Genomic DNA, 22438 nt, shown 5'->3' with positions numbered 1-22438 from the left:
TTACAGGAAGTCCACTGGGATTTATCAGAGACTTACCACGAACACCTGGTGCTTGATTCTTCGTAGGAAAATCGTTGTCAGTGACGTGTGGCGTCTGTGCAGGACAAGTTGTGCAGGTACACCGAAATCTGTAATGGAGTCAGGAGCGCTCCTTGTCAGTTGCAGACCCAACAGGAAAAAATAAACTTCGCACGTGGATACTACTTTAGCTACTCCTTTACTATTCCAGCATGAGGCAGCAAGAGTTCCCTTGTGCCCCAGCAAGAGCCCAGCCAGTGAGAAATAGTTACAAGTCAGGCAATGAGAAGCCACTAGAGTTGCAGCTGCCAGGTTGGTTACTCCAGGAGACTTTTTGTTTCTAAAAGCCTTCCCAGCTTCCTCCTTTCCTCTGTAAAAGAGCATTCCTCTCCTTTGTTCTCTGCCTTGTCTGTGGTTTTGCTATAGCTTGCTTGTCCCAGATTGGAATTCTCTATTCCCCTCCCCCCCCAAACCCCATTTTTTTGCTGGTGAAATGACTGGCAGTGTTATTTGGAAGGTTAGCATATCTCAAACTAAGAAGAAGTGACTCCTTTTCCTCCCCAGATTCATCGGTACCTTCCTTCATTTTTCTAAAACCCTATAATATTGCATTGTATAAATGATTCAGGATCTTCACAATTGCAAGCTAAATTACAGACGCATGCCGCACAAGCCTTTTATTTCTACCAGCTAGGCAATTAAAAACTTACAATGCTTTTGATGTGGGTTTGGAATATAGGTGAGGTTCCATGGGGTGAGGTCTGGAGCCGACAACCAAGAAAGAAACGTCTTTGGTGCAAAATGGTGGTTTTATTAAAGGACAGGGACAGGACCCTGGGCAGAAAGAGCGGCTACCCCAGGGTTGTGAGGGGGTGGCTGATTTTGTACTTGGCAGTTGGGGGAGGTAAGGAAAAGGGATACTGGAGGCCTTCCCATTGTCAAGGTAAGGTTGTTTTCCCCTCTAGCAAGGCATTAACATCAGGACAGTTGGGAGCTTCCTGAAAGAATGCCATCTATGTCCGACCCAGGGGTGGGGGGTGGGGGGTTGCTGGGTGTCAGCTTGTGCTTTGTCCTTAGCTAGCCTTCTGCTCCCTCATCACTTTGGTGAACCTTTGCTTTCCAAAAATTCTCCGTCCTCTTTCCCAGTGGCCTTTGTTGAAAAGAAATCCACGGTTGAAAATTTCATTAATTTGTGTTTGTATCTGAACCTGGTTTGGTGGGTGTGATGTAGGAAAGAAGTTAAGGTTCGAAGCTGACGTCCAAGAAAGAATTCTTGGGACGTCTTTGGTGCAAAAAGGTGGTTTTATTAAAGCACGGGGACAGGGCCCGTGGGCAGAAGAGCTGCCCCGGGGTTATGAGGAGTGGCCCATTATATACTCTCAAGTTGGGAGGGGGTTAGGGATAGCCTAAGTCTCCAAGGAATTTTGGAAGCAAGGTTTCCAGGACCTTGAGGGGGCCGGCTTCTGTTGGGAAAGGGTCATTTATGACTGTCTAATAAAACCTGAGTCATGAGACCCTTCAGATATATATTGGTGGGTCATATGCTTGGGGAGGGGGGTTAGAGATAAAGGAAGTCTCCAAAGGAATTTTTATACGTTTAAGTAGACTTAGAGGATCCTGGTGGGGGGAGGGGGTCAGGCTAGGATTGCCTTTTGCCCTTAGCAAAGTATTAACATCGAGGCAGTTGAGTCCCTAGAGGAATGTCACTCTGCCTGTTCCAAGGACTTATCAGTGGGCTGTAGGGAGTAAGGAAAGTCCATAATTTTTCTTCTGCCCTTGTTTCCCACATCAGGTAGGGCTCAGAAACTGATCAATAAAGAAAAGCAACTCATTTGAGAATACCCTCCTTCCACGTGGTGCTAGTCTGCACGTGTCTTACTGTTCTCACGAGACCGGGCTGCACCTGGCTTAGGTGAGAGGAGATGGTGGGCTGAGCGGCTCGTGGCGGGCAAAGCAGCCGGCCGTGCCTGTGCCAGGCGCTGTCTGAGCTGCCTCTGTCCCCTGCTTCTGTACGGCCCTGAGCCCCCAAGTGGCTAATTCCTGAGACTTGGCTTACCTCAACACACCCCACCCCTGGGATTGCCTGGTGTGTGATCCCAGATAGCGGATATACGTCTTGACGATGCCCCGCTGTGCTTTCTCCTAGTGCACCCGCTCTGGGAGACCGTGGACCTGGTCCCGGGGGGCGAGCGCCAGTCGCCCATCAACATCCGGTGGAGGGACAGCGTCTATGATCCTGGCTTAAAACCGCTCACCATCTCTTACGACCCCACCACCTGCCTCCATGTCTGGAATAACGGGTACTCTTTCCTCGTGGAATTTGAAGATTCTACAGATAAATCAGGTGAGAGCCCGACCAGTGGTCTTGTCTGGAATTAAAGGGACAGCCTCGTGTCAGCCCAGGCCACACCACACCGCCTCCCCGGGCACGCGGACCTCTTTGAGCAGTGACATGGGACTCGGTGCGCTTAGCTTTTTCAACATATGAGAAAAATCCCATCTAGTTTTTATGAACATATTTTCATATGTTCATCTACTATATAGGTAATATTTATTATTAAGTATGTATATCTCTATATGTAGATAGCAGATAGGGTTTGAAATTAAAGCTTTGTGTGTTTATTTTGTGTGTATTGAACGTGTACTAATTTTCTCTGCTTGCTGACTTTACGACACTTCTACATTAAATAGTATTGCTATTTAAATTTCACTGAGCAGATTGCAATACCTTTGAAATGGGGCAAAAAGAATATTCATGTGTGCATGACATTATAGTCTTAACCAGTTCTACATAGAAAAATGAAAACTCACATTCTGTTAATTTTGTTGATTAAACAATGTTACCTCGCTTAATAGAAACACAATTTAAAAGAGATTTTCAAATCCAAATGTTATATTGCTTTTGAATCTTCTCTGGTTTTCAGCCTCCACAGATAAAAACTAATCTGAATGATTTCAAAGTTCACCTGAAACTTTCAGTGTCTGTTGAACACAAAATGTGATTAATTCTATATAGGTTTCTTTTCTCTTTTTTTTTTTTCTTCTTCTTTTTTTTACCAACCAAATTTGATGGTATCAAGTAATCTTAGTCTGAAATAATTCTTTGTTGAAATAGTGTATCTTTAAAGAGTGGCTATCAACCAGTGGCAGTTTTGCCCCCTCTTGCTCCCCAGGGGCTCAGGGCACTCGGCAACATGTGTAGGCATTTTCAGTGTCACACTTGCCTAGTTGGGGGGGGGGACGACTGACATCTTGTGGGTCGAGGCCAGAAAAGCAGCTGAAGAAAGACTGCAGTACACTGGACAGCAAGTCACAAAGAGTCACCCAGCCTCAAATATCAATAGAGCCGAGATCAAGAAACCCTTTAGGAAATTAGTTTTCTCTCCTGAATATGAGGAGATGAGCCCATGAAAGTGTGAATGAACGAAGTAAAAAGTGTAACCTGAAGCATAAATAGAAGTGTTCCCTCCTGTATCTATCCTGGCTCTAGGATTCTCAACTGTATCTTGGTTCTCTTTGCATTTTCCTAGTGAGGCTCTGATACTCAGACACGGCCCTCTGGGTCAGCTGCAAACTGACGGCTCCTCCGCTGGGAATTATCTCTGGTTCTCTTCCCTTTGACTTGCTTCTCTGCTGTGATCCAGGAAGTGCTCAAGTCTGTCTTTAAGGGCTTCGGTATCCCTGTGTTCCCCCATTTTCTCCTTTCTCCCCCAGGGTATGACGTGGCCCTTGACCATCTTACTTATATTTCTCAAACTAAGAAGAAATTACTCCTTTGCTCCCGAATAGATTCATTGGTATCTTTTCTGATTTTTCCAAAACCCTTTAGTATGCCTCCATCTCAACTGGAAGCCTATAATACTACATTGTATATAAGGATTCCAGAAATCTTCAAAACAGTGACCTACATTCCTATGTTCCAGATGACCATCTTGCATGATGGTGAGCTTTACTTGTCTCTGTCAAATTCTACCATTACTTCTGCCAGCTAGACTAGTGGGCAGACCCAGTCTGTAAACACCAACTCTCGTACATGCACTTGGGATGCATAGTGATCCTTTCAGTTCTCAATCCTGTCTAGGTCCCTCGCAACCTTCTTTCTTTTCTTCTGAGGATCCCAAATGTTGGTTAGCCTTGGGATGATCTTCCATGGTTGCTTCATTGAGTTGGAAATTGTGGGAAGTTGTTCAATCAGTTTCTTAACCAAGTGAGTTAATCTCCAGATCATTCCAGGCAAATGGCTTTCTGTTTTATTTTTTAGTCATTTTTTTTTCTTTGGAACAGCAGATTCAAAAATTCTTATCCGCCCATTTGCTTGGGCAGTCTCAGATGGAAAACAAATGACCTGCATTTTCCTCATCATAGCTCATGAGATACCTCCCAAGACAACTAACTAAATCATTCCTTGATGTTAACCTTCCCTAGGTGTGTCAGAGTGTCACGCTGTTTTTACAAAACATACAAGAAAAATTGTAGAGAGGTTGCTAATTTTCTGCTTGTTTTGTTAGGAAGGACCAAAATAGGTAACCTCTTTTTATTATGCTTTAATAATCATTTTCTTTAAGATACCATTAATCTTTGATAAGTGCCTAACTTTATCTGTCTCTTTCTTTTTCCACATTTCAGTGGCTGCCTCCTATTTCCTGCTTATTCTTCATTGCTATTTCTCCATGCTATTGCAAAATAATTCATAGCATTCAAAGAGGAAGAAAGAGTGAATGAACATAAAACATAAAGAAAAAGTAAAAGAGAACAAAGACTTCCTAGAAATGAAGAAAGGCAAGAATCAATTCTAATTCTAGAAAGGAAAGGAGCTAATAAATATCAATGTCAATGTCTATAAATTTTTAAAACTCTGGGCAGTGCTGCTGCAGTGTGCTTTACAAAGAACCCGGGATAAGGTATGCAAGGAAAGGGTTTGGGGAAGGTATGTGACAGAAAGAAAACGTACCAAACCTTATGGGATGCAGCAAAAGCAGTGCTTAGAGGGAAAGTAGACATGAAAATGCCTATATTGGAAAAGAAGAAATTTCTCAAACCAATAACCTAGCTTTCCACCTTAAGGAGCTAGAAGGAGAAAAGCAACCTAAACCCAAAGCACACACAAAGATGGGCGTAATGAAGGACAGAGCAGAAATCAGTGAAGCCAAAAGCTGGTTCTCCAGAAAGATCAGCCAAACTGATAAAGTCTTACACAGGTGGGCCAAGAAAACAAATAAGAGAAGATTCAAAGTACTAACATCGGGAATGAAAGAGGGGCATCACCACCGACCTTAAAGAAAGTAAAAGGGTAATAAGAGAGGGTGTGTGAACGCCTCATACCACCGCCCTTTGCTGGGTATTGTTTTGTTACTTGTCCCCCCGAGTAGGACACAGTTAGTGATTTTAATGAGTGCATGTGAGGGGCACACAATATTGTGGGGAAGGGCACTAAATTACGCCTGGGCTGAGGCCCATGAATGATCTCTATTTTCACCTCGTCTGAAAGTACTGTCATTGGCTATGCCACCAGGCCTCAAAGAGAGGAAGGGATGAGTCCTGTTGTTCTCCTGAGGGTGCTTCCTGCCCCATCTTACGTCACTTTACACTTTTATGGGACATCGCTGGTAAACCCAGGAAGAATGCTTCCCCAGACATTTGAAGTTCTCCTTCCTAAGTTTGGTCCCGCATTTACTTTTTCAGAGACGACAATGTAATGATTTTTAGCAAATTTACAGGGTGGTGGAACCATTAGGACAGTCTAATTTTAGAACATTTCCGTCACCCCCGGACAGTTTCATGGCCGTTTCCTTGCATGTCATTTGATTTGTACGGGTCCTGTGTATTGCCTCTCCCTTCATCACCCCTTTCTCTGCTAGCTCCTTCACCTCCATTTTAAAAGCAAAAGAAAGAAGCGAACATTATGTAGATTGCTCACCATAGGCCCAACGACAGGCTGGGTGTTTTGTTTGTTATCTAATTTTTTACAAGCTTAATCCTTTCACACCTTAGAAAACCAAAAGAACAGAATGTCAACAACCTCAAATAAGTATAGATTTATTTGATTTATCTTATGACTGCTCTGCTTTCTAATTTACTCTCTTTCGTCTCCCTTCTCTGCCTGTTTCTTGCTGACTGTACTTGCCCCTGTCATCCACACTTCTGCCCCACCTGACCCTACCCTTTTCCTCGCTCTTGCTGAGGATACCAATGGTGTTTCAATTAACAAAACCAACAGACACTTTGTGGTCTATTTCTTTAGCTCCTTGTTTCACTGAGGATCTTCTTCTTTTTTTTTTTTTTTTAAAGATTTTATTTATTTATTTGACAGAGATAGAGACAGCCAGTGAGAGAGGGAACACAAGCAGGGGGAGTGGGAGAGGAAGAAGCAGGCTCATAGCAGAGGAGCCTGATGTGGGGCTCGATCCCACAACGCCGGGATCATGCCCTGAGCCGAAGGCAGACGCTTAACCGCTGTGCCACCCAGGCGCCCCTCACTGAGGATCTTCTAAGTGCCAGGCACTGTGCCAGGTCCTCAGAATAGAAAGAGGAAGAAGGGATGTCCCTGCCTTTAAGGAGCTTGCAGTGTGGAGGGGAGACAGACCCTTGAAGAGACAACGCTAATGCGGAGCGCTAAGCTCTGTGAGGGAAGTATTCACGTCGGCTCCAGTGGGAGAAGGCTTCCTGGCAGATGTTACACCTGGGGCCGTCCACGAGGAGGTTCGAGGCAGTGCAGTGCTTGTATTAGGTATTACTGTGTGTAAAGTGCAAGAAGGAAGAAGACAAGCACGTCCTGAGGTAGGCAGGAGTGGACAGAGAGCTCCGCAGACTGTGCCCAGAGATGGGGAATCTCGGTGCAGCTTACCTGGGAATTCTTGCTCTGGGTCTCACACTCGGCTGTGACTGAGGTGTCAGCTGTGGTTGGCATTTCATCTTAAGGCTCCTCTGGCAAAGGACCCTCTTCCAAATTCACTCAGGTGGCCGTTGGTGGGATTCAGTTTCTCTCAGAGCCTCAGTTCTTTGCTGGCTGTTGGCCAGAGGCCACTCCCTTTTCCTTGCCAGGGGGGCCTCTCCGTCGGGCAGCTCACAGCATGGCAGCTGGCTTCATCAGAGCAAGCGAGCAAGCAAGAAGAGACCAAGAGGGCAAGCGAGATGGCAACCCGCATCTTTTTGTAACCTAATCTCAAAAGTGACATCCCATCACTTTTGCCCTTAGAAGCAAGTCACAAGGTCCAGCTCATCCTCAGGGGAGGAGATTACACAAGGGTGTGAATATCAGGAGATAGGGATCATTGGGAGTCATCTTAGGAACTGCCGGGACACATGGTTAATGACACAAAGCCCATTAATGCAAACTGAGGTCCTTTTCCTGTAAAGTGCATGCTCTTAACCACATTATACAAGAGAATACCTTCCTGTCTCACTTCTTCCCTATGTACAATTTATATAGGTATAGTACCCAGCACATGGAGAGACTTTTTAAAAAAAGATTTTATTTATTTAAGAGAGAGAAAGAGCACGAGCAGGGGTGAGGGGCAGAGGGAGAGGGAGAAGCAGGCTCCCCACTGAGCAGGGAGCCTGATGTGGGGCTCCATCCCAGGACTCTGGATCATGACCTGAGCCCAAGGCAGATGCTTGACCGACTGAGCCACCCAGGCACCCCCACATGTAGAGACTTAATGATTTTTCTTTTCTTCTCTCTCTCTTTTTTAAAAGATTTTATTTATTTATTTGACAGAGAGAGGCAGTGAGAGAGGAAACACAAGCAGGGGGAGTGAGAGGGGGAGAAGCAGGCTCCCACTGAGCAGGGAGCCCGATGCGGGGCTCGATCCCAGAACGCTGGGATGATGACCTGAGCCGAAGGCAGATGCTTAACGACTGAGCCACCCAGGCGCCCCAGAGACTTAATGATTTTTCTTGCTAGAAGTGCCCAAGTCAGATGCCTGGGTATCTGAGTTCCCTCCCAGAGATCACAAATGTAGAGGTACCTACAGTGCCATAGAGGTACCGAGCATGAGCCAGGCTGGGAGAGCCTGGAAGAATCGGCAGTGGTGGCAACTGTGAAGAACTGGCAGGACCATCTAAAGGTAGTGGCCATTTCTCTCGCCTAGCCTGCTGTTGCCTGGCGGGAGTGTGTGCCCAACATGGGCAGGGCATCTCTTTCTCAAGTGGCAAATGGGGATTTTTATGTGAAATTGTCTAGCTTTAAATGTAGGCAATGAACTTTAAAATGTATTTAGTATTGTGTGGGTGAATCAAAACATACCTGAAGACCAGTTCTGCCCCCCTTCACTCTGCAGCCACCCACTGCTAACATCTCTGCTCTGCCTTGCTCATTGTCTTAGGAGGAGACACACAGGGTGTCCAGGGTATGTTGCCAGTGTTTTCCTGGGGATAGGAGAGAAGGCCTTCCCCTCTCACCTAGCTCCCTTAACTTGGGATGAGAACTTCAATTTCATTAAACAGATTAGATTGAGTATCTGCCAACATCAAGCTCACAGTGTGGAGCTGGCATAGAAAAACACGGTTTGGGAAGATAATTTTATTTATCTTGTACCATCCTCCTATTAATTTAGGGAATCAGGTGATAATATTCTCTGTACTTCCCTTGCCCCTCGAAGAAAAGTTCTCATTGGTGTCTTTGCTCACCTCTTTCAAAACTTTTTTAAAGAAGAAATTATATAAAATATTTTCAAAAGGCAGTAAGATACATAGCAGACCACTGCATGACATACCCAATGTATTTGGTCCTTGGAGTTGTTGTAGTCGTACATAAAATTCAACTAGTGATGCAAGAAATGGTAAAGATCACTAAGATAGATGAGATGGGTGGGTTTTGTGCTGTTGTATTGGTTTAACCACAGGCAGACATCACCAGGCTTGGATTAGATGGAAGGAAAGAGGAATTAATGAATATGTGTTAGCAAATTCAAGGGAAAAAAACATCAGCACAACCCAAAGTCCGGGGAAGGGTGATTTTAAAATCTTGTTTTATCGGAGTATTTTGCATTTAATGTATTGATTTCACTAGTTCAGAAAACTCTAAACAGAAGGTGTTCATTATCCAACACGGTGAGGCCAGTGGTAGAGTGTGGATGACTCACATCGTTCACTGGGTTCAAAGAGAGATGGGTGATAATTTTTCACTTGCAAATTTGCTATTCTATTTCAGTGAAAGGGAAAAAAATGCCAGTATCTTCCAAAATTGAAAAATAACAGATGCCTGGCTGGCTCAGTCAATAGAGCATGTGACTCTTGACCTCAGGGTTGTGAGTTTGAGCCCCACGTTGGGTATAGAGTTTACTTAAGGAAAAAAAATGTATCAATGCATAAAAAAGAAAAAGTATCTTTTGTCCCCATATTTCAGTTTTATGGGATTGGATCAATATGCTAAGAGAAATTTGTATTTTATTGAACATTTAAAAAGCAGGCACAGTAACTCAAGGTCAAGCTCATGTTCTAGGAAGAGGAGGACTCCCTCATCTTCTAGGCACAGGCAATCAAAAAGCAGATCGAGAAGGAGATCACATTCTAAGTCAAGGAGTAGGCAATGATTCAAAAGTCCAAGACAAAGAAGATTTCATTCCAGAGAGAGAGGTAGAAGGTCAAGGAGCACATCAAAAACCAAAGCCAAAAAGAAAGAAGATAAAGAAAAGGAGTGTTCCAAAATACCACCAAAAAGTTATAGCACAGTCAGACATTCCAGAAGCACAAGCAGAGAGAGACAAGGACAAAGCAGGAGTGGCACAAGATCTCCTAAAAAGCCTGGGTCACCTGAGAGAAAACCTTCTCACTCACCATCCCTCTACGAGACATAAAAAGGAGAAGAAGAAAGATAAAGCAAGCAGCAGAGATGATAGGAAAATAATCAACAAGGAATAAGAAAAGGAAAGATAGGGAAAAGGATCATCGGGTGACAAAGATGTAAAAGTCACACGGGATTACGATGGAGAGGAACGGGGATGACAGCGAGAAAGAAACGAGAAGAAGCCAACAGAATCAAGTTCCCCTAAAACAAAAGAATGTTCTGTGTGGGAAAGGGAGCTGGAGGTGATAGTCGTGAAGAAGACATGGATGTGTGTGGCTGCACGTTGCCTCCGTGGGGAGCCAGCTGCATTGTGTGACTTCTTAATGCTGTACTTGTTCTTCTCAAACACACGCAGATACAGCTCTGAGTTATAAATGGTTACATAGCTCCTGATATTGATATTCGTTATTTAATCCCAATGCTTGTGGAAGGTGATGGCCGCGTAACCAGTTCTTGACATGGTGAAATCTGATTGGGTAACCAAGCAGTTTTACTCTTGTGGTGCTGCTTCATAACAGACATGGAAAGCTCACACAGCAGGCAGGGATTGTTTATGTCGTACGAGCTCCTTTATTAAGTAAGCTCACGTATGGTATTTCTAAAATTTGATTCATTGCTTTAATGGAGCCATATAGGGAATGCACTGATTTTAAGTTAATTGTGGCAGAAATATCCTAAATGTCATTAAAATCCTCCAACGTGATGGATCTACTTATGGTCTTGTTTGCTGACATGACAAGTTAGCATTCTTATAGTTACATCTGAAAATGAACATTTGAAATAGATAATCCTTTAAGCCTTGTGGCTACATTTTTGTGGCTTTTGTTTGACTTTGAAAGGTTATGTATGCACTCACTTTTTTTGATGGCCGACTAGGCTTTAATTACAGAAATAAGATTTCAAACGAAACTGTCTTTGGTGGTAAGTAGCCTGTTTTGAAGTAGAGTCGTATACTATTTCATGAAGGTGTTTGGGAGCTTTTCCCTGAAATAATTTATCCCCCCTCTACATCAGTGAAAGCTATCTGCCTATCCTGAGTCCGTCTGTAAAAGAAAGTTATCTCTTGTCCTGATTTTCCACTTTCCACTCTTTTATTAGTTTTCATCTCAGTGTTGGAAAAGGAGGAGAGTGCATTTTAAATTGACCTTCATATGCTTTTAAAATAAGACAGATCTACTTTATAATGTACTTTTTATTTGACCTCAAGTATAAAACCAATACATTTGTGTTACTGTTACTGCAATAGTAGTCTAACGCACACAGTGATCCCATGTGAACTACAACAGAGTTAGGCAACTGTGTTCTTTTTTTTTTTTTTTTTAAAGATTTTATTTATTTATTTGAGAGAGATAGAGACAGCCAGCGAGAGAGGGAACACAAGCAGGGGGAGTGGGAGAGGAAGAAGCAGGCTCATAGCGGAGGAGTCTGATGTGGGGCTTGATCCCATAACGCCGGGATCACACCCTGAGCCGAAGGCGGACGCTTAACCGCTGTGCCACCCAGGCGCCCCAGGCAACTGTGTTCTTAGTTACAGGAGTTTCAAGCTTCACTTTCGTGCAGTGAAAACTAAAGTAGGCTACAGTCTGTGCCATGTTGATGTACAGTTTCTAAAATTGTTTTACGAGACTTTGATAATAAAACCCTCAAACTTATTTCATGTTCCTATAAAAGAAAAAGTGGGCACAGTAAATATAGAATATAAGAATAAGTCAAGAATTGGCCTTTAACAGTTGTAGGTAGCTTGGAGTGTAGTTAAATCTCAGTGTCTTTCAGAGTACAGGTCGCGCCCTTTCACCTGTATCGACTGCGTGGAAATCAAGTTTCTGTACACCTGTATCTAATATCTACGTGTGCTCCGCTTAAGACAGTTCGTGTAGAAGGTCCACCCAAAGCTCTGGCCTTTCCCCCACATTCCTCCCCTGAATTGTTGGATGTACCATTTCAGTGATCGAGGGAGGACCCCTGGAACACAACTACCGATTGAAGCAATTCCATTTTCATTGGGGGGCCATCGATGCTTGGGGCTCTGAGCACACCGTGGACAGCAAATGTTACCCGGCAGAGGTATGTTGAGCAGCTTGGGAGCAGTGACAACTGTGAGGTGGGGACAGTGATGCGTTTCTAATACAGCCTCAGGAAGAAGGGGGGGGTCCTATAAATGCTAAAGCACTCTCAGGCATATGTGATTTCTCCCAGTTTATACATGTAAACATGATGATCTGCCCTCATCTCAAATAATAGAGCAGAAATGAAGCTTAAGATCCTAAAACACAATACTTCCGGAATTCTAAGATAGGCTCAAATTATAGCCTGAAGTTATAACCCAGGCAACAATGCAGGGCCACTGGCTTGAATTAATCCACGTGAGAATTAGTAGGAGCCTCAATGAATGCTGTGGCGAAAGAAATAGAGGAAAAGAACAAGATTTAACAGGAATTTCTGGAATAAAAGCAACAGGACTTGGAGGCAGGGTCCCTTTGAGGAGAGGAGAGGAACAAGTGAACCGTGACCTTGAGGGTCTACTTGGGAGGCTGGGTGCATTCGTGAATGATGGACAAGAAATAATTTGTAGGGAAGTATAGGGAAGGCATAAGGAAGTAGAATTTCTTCTTACAATTTTTCCCCAATTTAGTTTTAGATGTTGCCTTAAAAAAAAAACACATTTTAAGTGGCTATCCCTCAAAGAAATTTGTCTTCAACTCTTATCTGATTCCCCTGGAGAGAATCTTCTTCTCTCAATATAAACATCTCTCCTTAGGCTGCAGATGGATTTTGGATATGATGGTTTCATGCAAATCAGTATGGGAATGGACAGATGTTGCTCCCTTACTGAAATATTACTCACCTTGTTGTATTTGTTTTGTTTTTCTCCAAATAAATCCCTCTATTCAGAAGTAGTATTAGGGCACCTGGGTGGCTCAGTCAGTTGAGCAGCTGACTTGATTTCAGCTCAGGTCACGATCTCAGGGTCCTGGGATCGAGCCCCACATCGGGCTCTGCCCTCAGTGTGGAGTCTGCTTGAGAGTTTCTCTCTCCCTCGGCCCCAACCCCCCTCTCTCTAAGATAAATAAATCTTTTTTTTTTTTTAAGATTTTATTTATTTATTTGACAGAGAGAGAGACAGCCAGCGAGAGAGGGAACACGAGCAGGGGGAGTGGGAGAGGAAGAAGCAGGCTCCCAGCAGAGGAGCCTGATGTGGGGCTCCATCCCATAACGCCGGGATCACGTCCTGAGCTAAAAGCAGACACTTAACGACTGAGCCACCCAGGCGCCCCAAATAAATCTTTTTTTTTTTAAAGAAGTAATATTAATTGCTGCTCCTGCATGCAAGTCTTCCTATTTATTTCTACCTCATTTTGTACCCGATTGGCGTATGCTTTTTCTCAGCAGCTTTATTTTGGGTGAGGAGACATGTTAACGTATCATGTTGCATAAGGCTGTTTGTTTTGGAGCGATCCTATGCTGTCCTGTGTCAAACCAGCTCTGAATGGTGTTTCAGCTGCACTTGGTGCATTGGAATGCAGTCAAATTTGAAAACTTTGAGGATGCAGCCCTGGAAGAACATGGTTTGGCTGTGATCGGAGTATTTTTAAAGGTAAGAAAGTCGGACCAACTTTAAATGATGTGTTGTATCCTAGGATGAAAAGATACAACATTGTAATATTAAGATCTAAGTGTATTGGCATTAAAAAGAAACAATGATTAGCTTGTGGCATCACTGTGTTGTACACCTGAAACTAATGTAACATCATGTGTCAACTACACTTCAACTTAAGAAAAGAAAGAAAAAAAATGAACAGTGGTTAAAATACGAGATTGCTGTGACTGTATTTCAAACGGTATAAAAATGCATAGTCCAGTAGAGTAGTCACAAGCCACATGTGACAAACGAGCTCTTGAAATGTGGCTACTTGGAGGAACAATTTTTAATTTTAATTAATTAAAATTTCAACATAAGGACTGATATTTAAATGGAGCAGGGGCACGTTTCCCCGCAGGCATGCGCAGGCATGCAGACTCTGTCAGCAAACAGCCTGCTCATTTGTTCTGTTTCTAATTGGATTCAGTGACGTTTATAGCGATCTAAATTACCAGTTGAAGTCGTGTGATTGGTTTGTTTTTATGTAATCACCAGGTGGCTAATTTTAATTCACATTCTGTTACAACTTCAAAAGTGAGATGTCAATTGTTTTTAATACTTTCTCATTGTTGCTTGTTTAGCTAGGCAAACATCACAAAGAGTTACAGAAATTGGTGGATACTTTGCCATCGATCAAGCATAAGGTAATACTGTTTTCCCTAAGTCACTTGAAAAGCATGTTATGTTTAATCTCAGAGTGGAGACGCTAACAAGGCACTTTGCAAGTGGCCCTGGAAGAGCACTTGCCACTTAAGATGCTTGTGTTGAGAGCCCGGCCCTGGGACACCTCGCAGGGGGCAGAAGTGATTCTGCGGGTGCGTGCTGACCGCTTTGGGTTTGCTGCCCTGCCCTAGCACTCGGGAACTCAGGAACCCAGTCCTGTCCCTTCCTCTGCCCTTTCTGAGTCCTTGTGGAAACACCCAGAGCAGCCCTGTTGCCCTCTCCCTTCCTGTCCATCTCCCTCTTTTCCCTTCCCTCTGTCTGTCTCCCCTTTTAGTCTGGGAGTCTGGCTCCCCCAAATTTGCATTGTGTTTTAGAAAGGAGAATTCTGTTGGTTTCTCTTGAAAAAGAGAAGTCTCCTTGTTCGTGCACCAGCTACCGCCTGATGCCTCCCAAAGACTTCTGAGGAGACCACCTGCAGTAAACTCACTAGAATGGAGGGAGGAATGGGTTTTGCCATGTTCCCGTGGAGGACTATCAGAACTACATAGTTAATTACAGGAACAATGCATGGGCATAATTCTGTCCTAAGGTACCCAGAGATCATGTAGACCACTGCTCGTCCCCAGACGCCCCTAGATTAGATTCATCACCTCATCATCTGATTCCTGAGTGATTTTCCCCACGAAATGATGACTTAGTGACCCCTTCTCTTGTCCAGGACACCCTTGTGGAATTTGGGTCATTTGATCCTTCCTGCTTGATGCCTGCCTGCCCAGATTACTGGACCTACTCAGGGTCCCTGACTACCCCGCCACTCTCTGAGTCTGTCACCTGGATCATTAAGAAGCAGCCCGTAGAGGTTGATCATGATCAGGTATGTTCTTTCCACATTTCTGTCTGACGTAATGCTAGCCTGCCCCTTTAAAACAAGGCTGGGCTCCAACTTTGCCATCAGTCGTTAACATCTTGTAATGCTTACACATTTTTATTAAGATGTGCTAACATCTTGTCTTAAAATTTAGATTTAAATTAGGGAATGCTTCAAATCAACTAGAGAGAAGAGTTAAAATTTAGGAAACATAAGCTTTTTACTTTCATATTTGGCAATGACATATGTCTTGTGCACTGTGTATTTTATATATAAATATGAATCTCTATCTAAACAAGCCCCTTTTAAAGGGAAGAATGAAGGCTGGAAATGGATGTGCTCAAAACCCTTTAAATTTCTTAAGGAAATTTTGTTCTGGAACCTCAGGTATAGACAGAATCCAACAATGTCTGTCCAGAAATTCTAAGTCAGATGTTTTGAACTTGGAGTTGATTTTCTCTTTAAAAAGTAAGTTTAAGGGGCGCCTGGGTGGCACAGCAGTTAAGCGTCTGCCTTCGGCTCAGGGCGTGATCCTGGCATGATGGGATCGAGCCCCACATCAGGCTCTTCTGCTATGAGCCTGCTTCTTCCTCTCCCACTCCCCCTGCTTGTGTTCCCTCTCTCGCTGCCTGTCTCTATCTCTGTCGAATAAATAAATAAAATCTTTAAAAAAAAAAAAAAAGTAAGTTTAAGTGGTGATTTACTGTGTCAGTACACAAAATCCTGTTTAATTCATAATTTAACTAACCTACAATAATACTTTTATATGCTTGCTTTATGGGCTTTTTATTAATTACAAAGCATTTTCACAAGAGCAAAAGCTTCCAAAATCTTTTTTATGAAACCAGGATAACAGATACCAATGTCCATCAAATATTGGACCAAAAAATAAAGATAAACTAAAGATTGAAGAATATGTTTTATTTTTTTAGATTTATTTATTTATTTTAGAGAGGGGGAGAGAGAGAGAGAAAGAGCACGAGCAGGAGGGGCAGAGGGAGAGGGAGAGAGAATCTTAAGTAGGCTCCATGCCCATGGACATGGGGCTCGATCCCGTGACCCTGAGATCATGACCTGAGCCAAAACCAAGAGTCCATGCTTAACTGACTGCACCACCCAGGCACCCCTCTGAAGAATATATTTTAAAGAAAGCAAAAATAATATATGAGAAACAGAAGCTAGCAGTACATTAGAAGAAATAATACACTTCAACCAAGTAGTATATATTCCACCAAAGTAAGGGTTGTTCATTATTAGGAATGATATTAATATAATTCATCCTATCAGTGAATCTACTTAGAAAAATCATATAACCATTTCCATATGTTGTTAAAAGGCATTAGCAAAATTCACTATTCAGTTTTAAAATTTTTTTACAGGTTTATTTTATTTTTTTAAAGATTTTATTTATTTATTTGACAGAGAGAGAGCACAATTAGGCAGAACCTCAGGCAGAGGGAGAAGCGGGTTCCCCGCTGAGCAGAGAGCCCGATTCCGGGCTCTATCCCAGTACCCCAGGATCACGACCCGAGCAAAAGGCAGACACTTAAACGACTGAGCCATCCAGGTGCCCCAGGTTTATTTATTTTAGAGAGAGAGAGGGAGAGCACACAGGGAGAGGCAGAAGGAGAGAAAAACTTCAGCAGACTTCTCTCACTGAGCTCGGCGCTGGGAGCCTGAAGCAGGGCTTGACCCCACGACCCTAAGATCATGACCTGAGCCAAAACCAGGAGTTGGACACTCAAACCACTGTGCCACCCAGGGGCCCCTCAGTTTCTTAAATTTTTAAATAAAATAGAAATGAATGGAGTTTTCCCTAACTTGAAAAAAGGGATTGCTCTCAGTTCAAAAATAAATAGTATGCATAATAAAGATTATTACCATATACAGTTTTGTATTATGTTCCTGTAGTAGCCAGTACAATTAGACCAAAAAAGAAAAAACATTGGAGAAACAATAAAACACTACTCAAAAATAAGGTAATTCCGTAATTATAAAATTTATAAAAATCAATATATTTAACATATGTAAATCATAATCAGTTAAAGGATGTAATAAGGTAAAATTATAACAGAAGAATGAACACTATTTATAATGGAAACAAAACTATAAAATACCTTGGAGTTAGCCTAACAAGAAAATTTAACATGTAAATTTAAAACATCCCTGAAGGACACAAAAGAATTCATAAAATTCACACCATGCTATTGAATCAGAAGACAGCAGAAAAACACCTTTGATGTCAGTTCTCCTTCAGTTGTCATTCTCCATTAATTGTTTATTCTTCCTAAATTCGATGTGGTCCGTTTACTGTGCCAACAGGATTTTCAGGTAGGTGTGCTACTTCTAGAATCACACAGAAAAACAAACAAGCACAAATAGCCAGGTAAAATTCTGAAAGAAAAAATGAGAGATGATTAGATCCACAAAGTTATAAAGCCTCAATAATGAAATAGTGTGGTACTGGCACACAAGTAAGGAGATCGCTGGAGGGGAGAAAGTGCTAAGTTCAGGACTATGGCCAAGTACATATGAGAATTGAGTTTGTGATAAAGGTAGCATCTCATCTCAACGGGGGGAAAAGATGAGATTCTTCAGTAAATGCTGTGGGGGGACAACTGGGCAGACATTGGGGGAGAAAAGTTAGACCCACCATTCAGACCTCACACAAAAATATATTCCAGATATATTAAATGTTAAAGCACCACCATAAAAGTGCTAGGACAAGCATAGAGAAATCTTTTTATACCTCCAAATGGAGGGAGCTTTTCTAACTATATATCAAAACCAGAAGTCCTAAAGAAAGCAACTAGTAAGTTAGACCACGTAATTTTTTTCTTAATCTGTGTGATGAAAACCATCAAAAACAAATAAAAAATAGCTTAACTGTCCATAAGCCTGGGCTTGGTGGCCTATATGTTTAGTCTGCGTCTATCCTTCATATTTAAAAATTGACATAACACTGAAAAATAAATCCGTAAAATCAATAAATCAGAGGGTCAGTGGCCCATGTGAGGAGTTTTCAAATGAAATCGCAACACCGAAAATTCAGTACGAAAAAAAAATGTTAGCTGTCATCTATAATCCCAGTTACCTGTAATCAGTGTCAGTCATTGGGTAAATCCTTCTGGTTTTTCCTATTTACAGATACATATAAATCCTTTGGTCTTTTATCTACATAAATATACATAAGTTTCTTAACCAAATGGAATCATTCTGTACCTACCATTTTGTTCCTCTTTTCACTCAGTGATATGTGGAACATTTTACAGATAATAAACATTATCTTCAATATCATTTTTAATGGCTATGTACTAGTCCATTTTATAGATCTACTGTAACTTATTATTGATACTTGAGCTATTTCTAATTGTTTGCATTTAGCTGAATAAAAATAAATCTTAACTACTTGGACACCTTCTTAATTTACAAGGGTATGTGTGTCATTTGCAAGTACAGTCACTTTGGTTGGCACTTGGCCTCTGGTCACAGTTCTGCCTCGGCAGCTCTCCCTGACCTAAAGTCTTTGATCCAAACAAATCTTCACATGCTTGCCCACTGTGCCCCAGGCTGTCCTCTCTGTAGCTGCAGTGTGCCTGATTGAGCAAAGAGCGATGTTGTGAAAAAATCGTATGGCTGGCTTGAAGTAAAATGTTCCAAAATGTGGTTGTTGCTCAGAAAGCCAGGGGGCAAATGATGCTATTGCCATGTTAGAGAACAAGCCCTTGATTCAGGGCTGCTCCTTTTGTACTGAGCTGTGCTGTCCAATCCATTAGCCACTAACTGCATGTGACCATTTAAATTTAAATATAAATACATTAAAATAAAAATTAAATTAAAAATTCAGTTACAGGGCACCTGGCTGGCTCAGTCAGTAGAACATGCAACTCTTGATCTCAGGGTTGTGAGTTTGAACCCCACGATGGGTGTAGAGATTACTAAAAAATAAAGAAAGAAACTTTAAAAAATTAAAAATAAATAAATACGAAAAATTCAGTTCCTTAGTTGGCAGTGGCTGCATTTCAAGCACTCAGTAGCCATATGTGGTTTGTGGCTACCATAAGTAATCATGCAGAGGACATTTCCATCATGACAGAAAATTCTTTTGGACAGTGATGGCAGGGGGCATCCCACTGCCCATTAAAAAGATACACATGCACTGCATTCCCTACAATGTCCAGGTACGGTAAGCAATGAAGAATACATTGTTTATGTTAATGATTCAGTTACATTTTGAAAAAAAAACAAAACATTTTTGGCACTGTTACTATATGCTTCAGGCCTTCCCTATATTATCTTGTAGCCTAGTTATTTTGCCCATTTCAAGATGAGACTCCTAGGGGTGCCCAGGTGGCTCAGTCACTTAAGCGTCTACCTTCGGCTCAGGTCATGATCCCAGGGTCCTGGGGTCGAGCCCCACATTGGGTTCCGTGCTCAGCGGGGAGCCCGATTTTCCCTCTCCCTCTGCCTCTCCCCCTGCTTGTGCTTGCGCGCGCGCTTTCTCTCTGTCTGTCAAGTAAATAAAATCTTTTAAAAAAATAAATAAGGATGAGGTTCCTAGAATCAAAGATGAAGTAACTTGTCCTTGGCAAATGGCCAATATGTGGGGGACAGGGCCTTTGACCCGCAGTCTTCAGATTCCAAGTAGGGCATTGGCTTTACCACCTCCTGTCACTCTCCTCCCCACACATTTTATTCCATGTCCAGCCGTGGAAGGCATTCCTACCCAGAAAGAAGTTGTACTGTATCTAGTTGTGGAAGAATGTTTCAGAATTGTAAAAATGAAAGTTAAGCTGTTACTCTATTGAAATTATTTATGCTTCCTACTTCTATTTCTAGCTTGAGCAGTTTCGGACCCTGCTTTTCACTTCAGAGGGGGAGAAAGAGAAAAGAATGGTGGACAATTTCCGCCCCCTTCAGCCCCTAATGAATCGCACTGTCCGCTCTTCCTTCCGTCATGATTATGTCCTGAATGTACAAGCGAAACCCCAGCCTTCAACTAGCCAAGTGACCCCATAAGGCGCTCATCTCTAGGCAGTACTTTGCTTTAATAAATACTAGCTTTTTAAAAGTTGCTAACTGGACTATTCTAAACAACCTGCATTTAATAATCATTATAGATATGCATTTCTTGGTGTGGCAGTGCTCCATCAGTCTTTGAGGAAACCTCTTTGGTAAATGAGTTCTTAATTCTATTGATAAGGACATTTAACGCTGAAGTAGCAGCAAGAGCTGCGAGTTTCTCCTACAGCAACCTGTTGGTAATTGTAATGTCTTTTTATGTCTGATACTTCTGCACTGCCTTTTTATGTTTATTAGTTAGTAGTTCTATAGAGTTATAAGTAGGGATGGTAATCAAAATATTTAGCAACTAGAAAGGCAGAGACACTGACCATCCAGAAAGCAGGCCTTTCAGAAACAGCCCCAGGGCCCAAACTGGTACTTCTGGGCTCTCTGAACATCGGCCATGGTTTTAGGTATATTTCATTTCAAAACACGAATGTATATTCTTTTATGAGGCCTTCTCAATAAGTGTATTTGCCCTGATCTTTAGTTGTCATTCCTAGTACATGATATGCTTACTTACTATCAATTTATGATATAGAAAAAATATTTTGTAGTTCAAAGAAAACAAGAATTTACCTATAACTGGGAATCCTTTTGCACTTCTGAAGATTAGATATATTACTTCAAGACTTGTTCATATAGAAAGCATATGCAGAACATTTTAAAGAAACTGCTTGAAGTGCCTAGAATTTAAAATTCTTTCATGACATATTTACAGAAGTCTTTTTTAAAAGACTAGTAATATAAGTCTATATTTTATAGTGTTATTTTACATTATTTGTACACTGTTTCATAAATATAATATTTTTTACAATGACAGAACTATCTTGACTTCCCTTGAAAGCTGTCTGAACTTTATTTCATAGTCGAGGTTCTGTGCAAGGCAGGTGCTCAACATAAACTTCCCAATTTATGCAGTGGTTTAGAAGACTTTTGCTACGGTAATAAGGAGAGAAACTTAACAGGCTGAATCTAGAGAATTCTACATATTCTGAGGAATCTATGCCATTGTTGCCTTTGCTTGTAAATGTCTTGGAATGTTTCTAGTTGCCCATAAGCCTGTGTTCAAACTCATATTGCTTTTACTGGTAGTATTTCTTTCAGTAGTATGTTCATCATCTGATCTGCAAGGTAGGGTTGGATGAGTAGACTTAACACTACTGAACTGTACACTGGAAAAGGTTAAGATGGTAAATTTTATGTGTATTTTACCACAATTAAAAATAAATAATACATTCAGTAGGAAAAAAATAAGGTTGGAGTTGTCGGTGTAAGTTTGGGGGGATATCTGCTTTTAAAAAAGAGAGGGGGTGAAGGCATTTGCTTCTAGAGTGTGTGCCTTTTCTGGGAAGAAAATGAATAAAACTCTTAAAAGGATAAATGTCGGGGGGAAAGTTTATGTTAACTGTATATACTTGATCTGTTCAAACCGTAGTTACCTTTAAAAGGGTGAATGAAACACACAAGACACACGTTTTCCAGAGCACATGGGCTTCCCTCCTAGGCCTCTTGCAAACTCCTTGTGCAAAATTCTATTGCAGTGAATCTTCCAAATTGGAGTGAGAGCCAACATAGCAATGCCTGATTTGCCCATAAATCTTAGAGCTACAAAGATGTATTTGCTGGGTGTGTTCCGGTTTCACTCCTGATGCACTTGCACCTGGTGTTCTGCTGTGATGATTAGCCGCATCCGCTCACTCTCAACCATGTCCTGGTCTGCATGATAAATTCTTGGTTACCTTCTCCATAGAGGTTATGGAAACTGCCTTGGGGAGGTGTGGTTCCCCCCACTGCCTTAGTCATATGACCTCCAAAGGAGTGCTTCAGATTCTGGGGTACTGATACACCCTAAGAAACTTTTTGTCTTTTGTGTCTCCAAAAGTGTTTTACTTGTACCTTCCTAAACTTGAAGGGGGAAAATGGGCTTGAGGTCTGTCAGTGGGCTTGAGAAAGAATTTTGTATTAACATTGCTGCTCATCTTCATTAAATACTGTAATAAAACCCTTTCTTTACAATATTAATATTTGTTGAATGGCTTTTTCTTCCTATTAGTTTTTTTTTTTTAATATGTACAATGTCTGTAAAATTAGCAAGACATCCATTACCATGTAGATCAGAAAGTGACTGGAAAACTCCTAACAGATTTATTAGAAAAGCAGGAAAACAAAAACCACCTGCTTCTCAGCTCACCTCTTTCTGTCAGATCAGTGCCCAGTCGGCTGACAGCACCAATAGGGCAAGCTGTGAGTCCTTTTCTCCTTTCCAGAACTATGTGGGTTAGGGTAAGTTTGGCTATTCTAACAGCAGGCATCCACCTCAAAAAATTTGGGAAGATGTCTTTCCCTTGCTCACTGGAGGACACATTTCTTTTGGTGTGGGATTAGCAAAATTACA

General features: G+C 42.0%; 1 protein-coding gene across 1 annotated transcript; it reads left to right on the top strand.

Moving 5' to 3' along the window:
* The first annotated feature begins 230 nt into the window (after positions 1 to 230).
* On the top strand, positions 231 to 22061 carry CA5B (carbonic anhydrase 5B). The gene is made up of 7 exons (XM_040637638.1): positions 231 to 330; positions 2123 to 2362; positions 11751 to 11869; positions 13305 to 13400; positions 14027 to 14089; positions 14827 to 14982; positions 19816 to 22061. The coding sequence occupies exons 1-7, from the start codon at positions 231 to 233 to the stop codon at positions 19993 to 19995; spliced, it is 954 nt and encodes a 317-aa protein (XP_040493572.1). The 3' UTR covers positions 19996 to 22061.
* Positions 22062 to 22438: the final 377 nt, after the last annotated feature.

This window comes from Ursus maritimus (genome assembly GCF_017311325.1).
Source record: "Ursus maritimus isolate PB19 chromosome X unlocalized genomic scaffold, ASM1731132v1 scaffold_X1, whole genome shotgun sequence".
Taxonomy (NCBI): Eukaryota; Metazoa; Chordata; class Mammalia; order Carnivora; family Ursidae; genus Ursus; species Ursus maritimus.
This window is presented reverse-complemented; position numbering and strand designations above follow the sequence as displayed.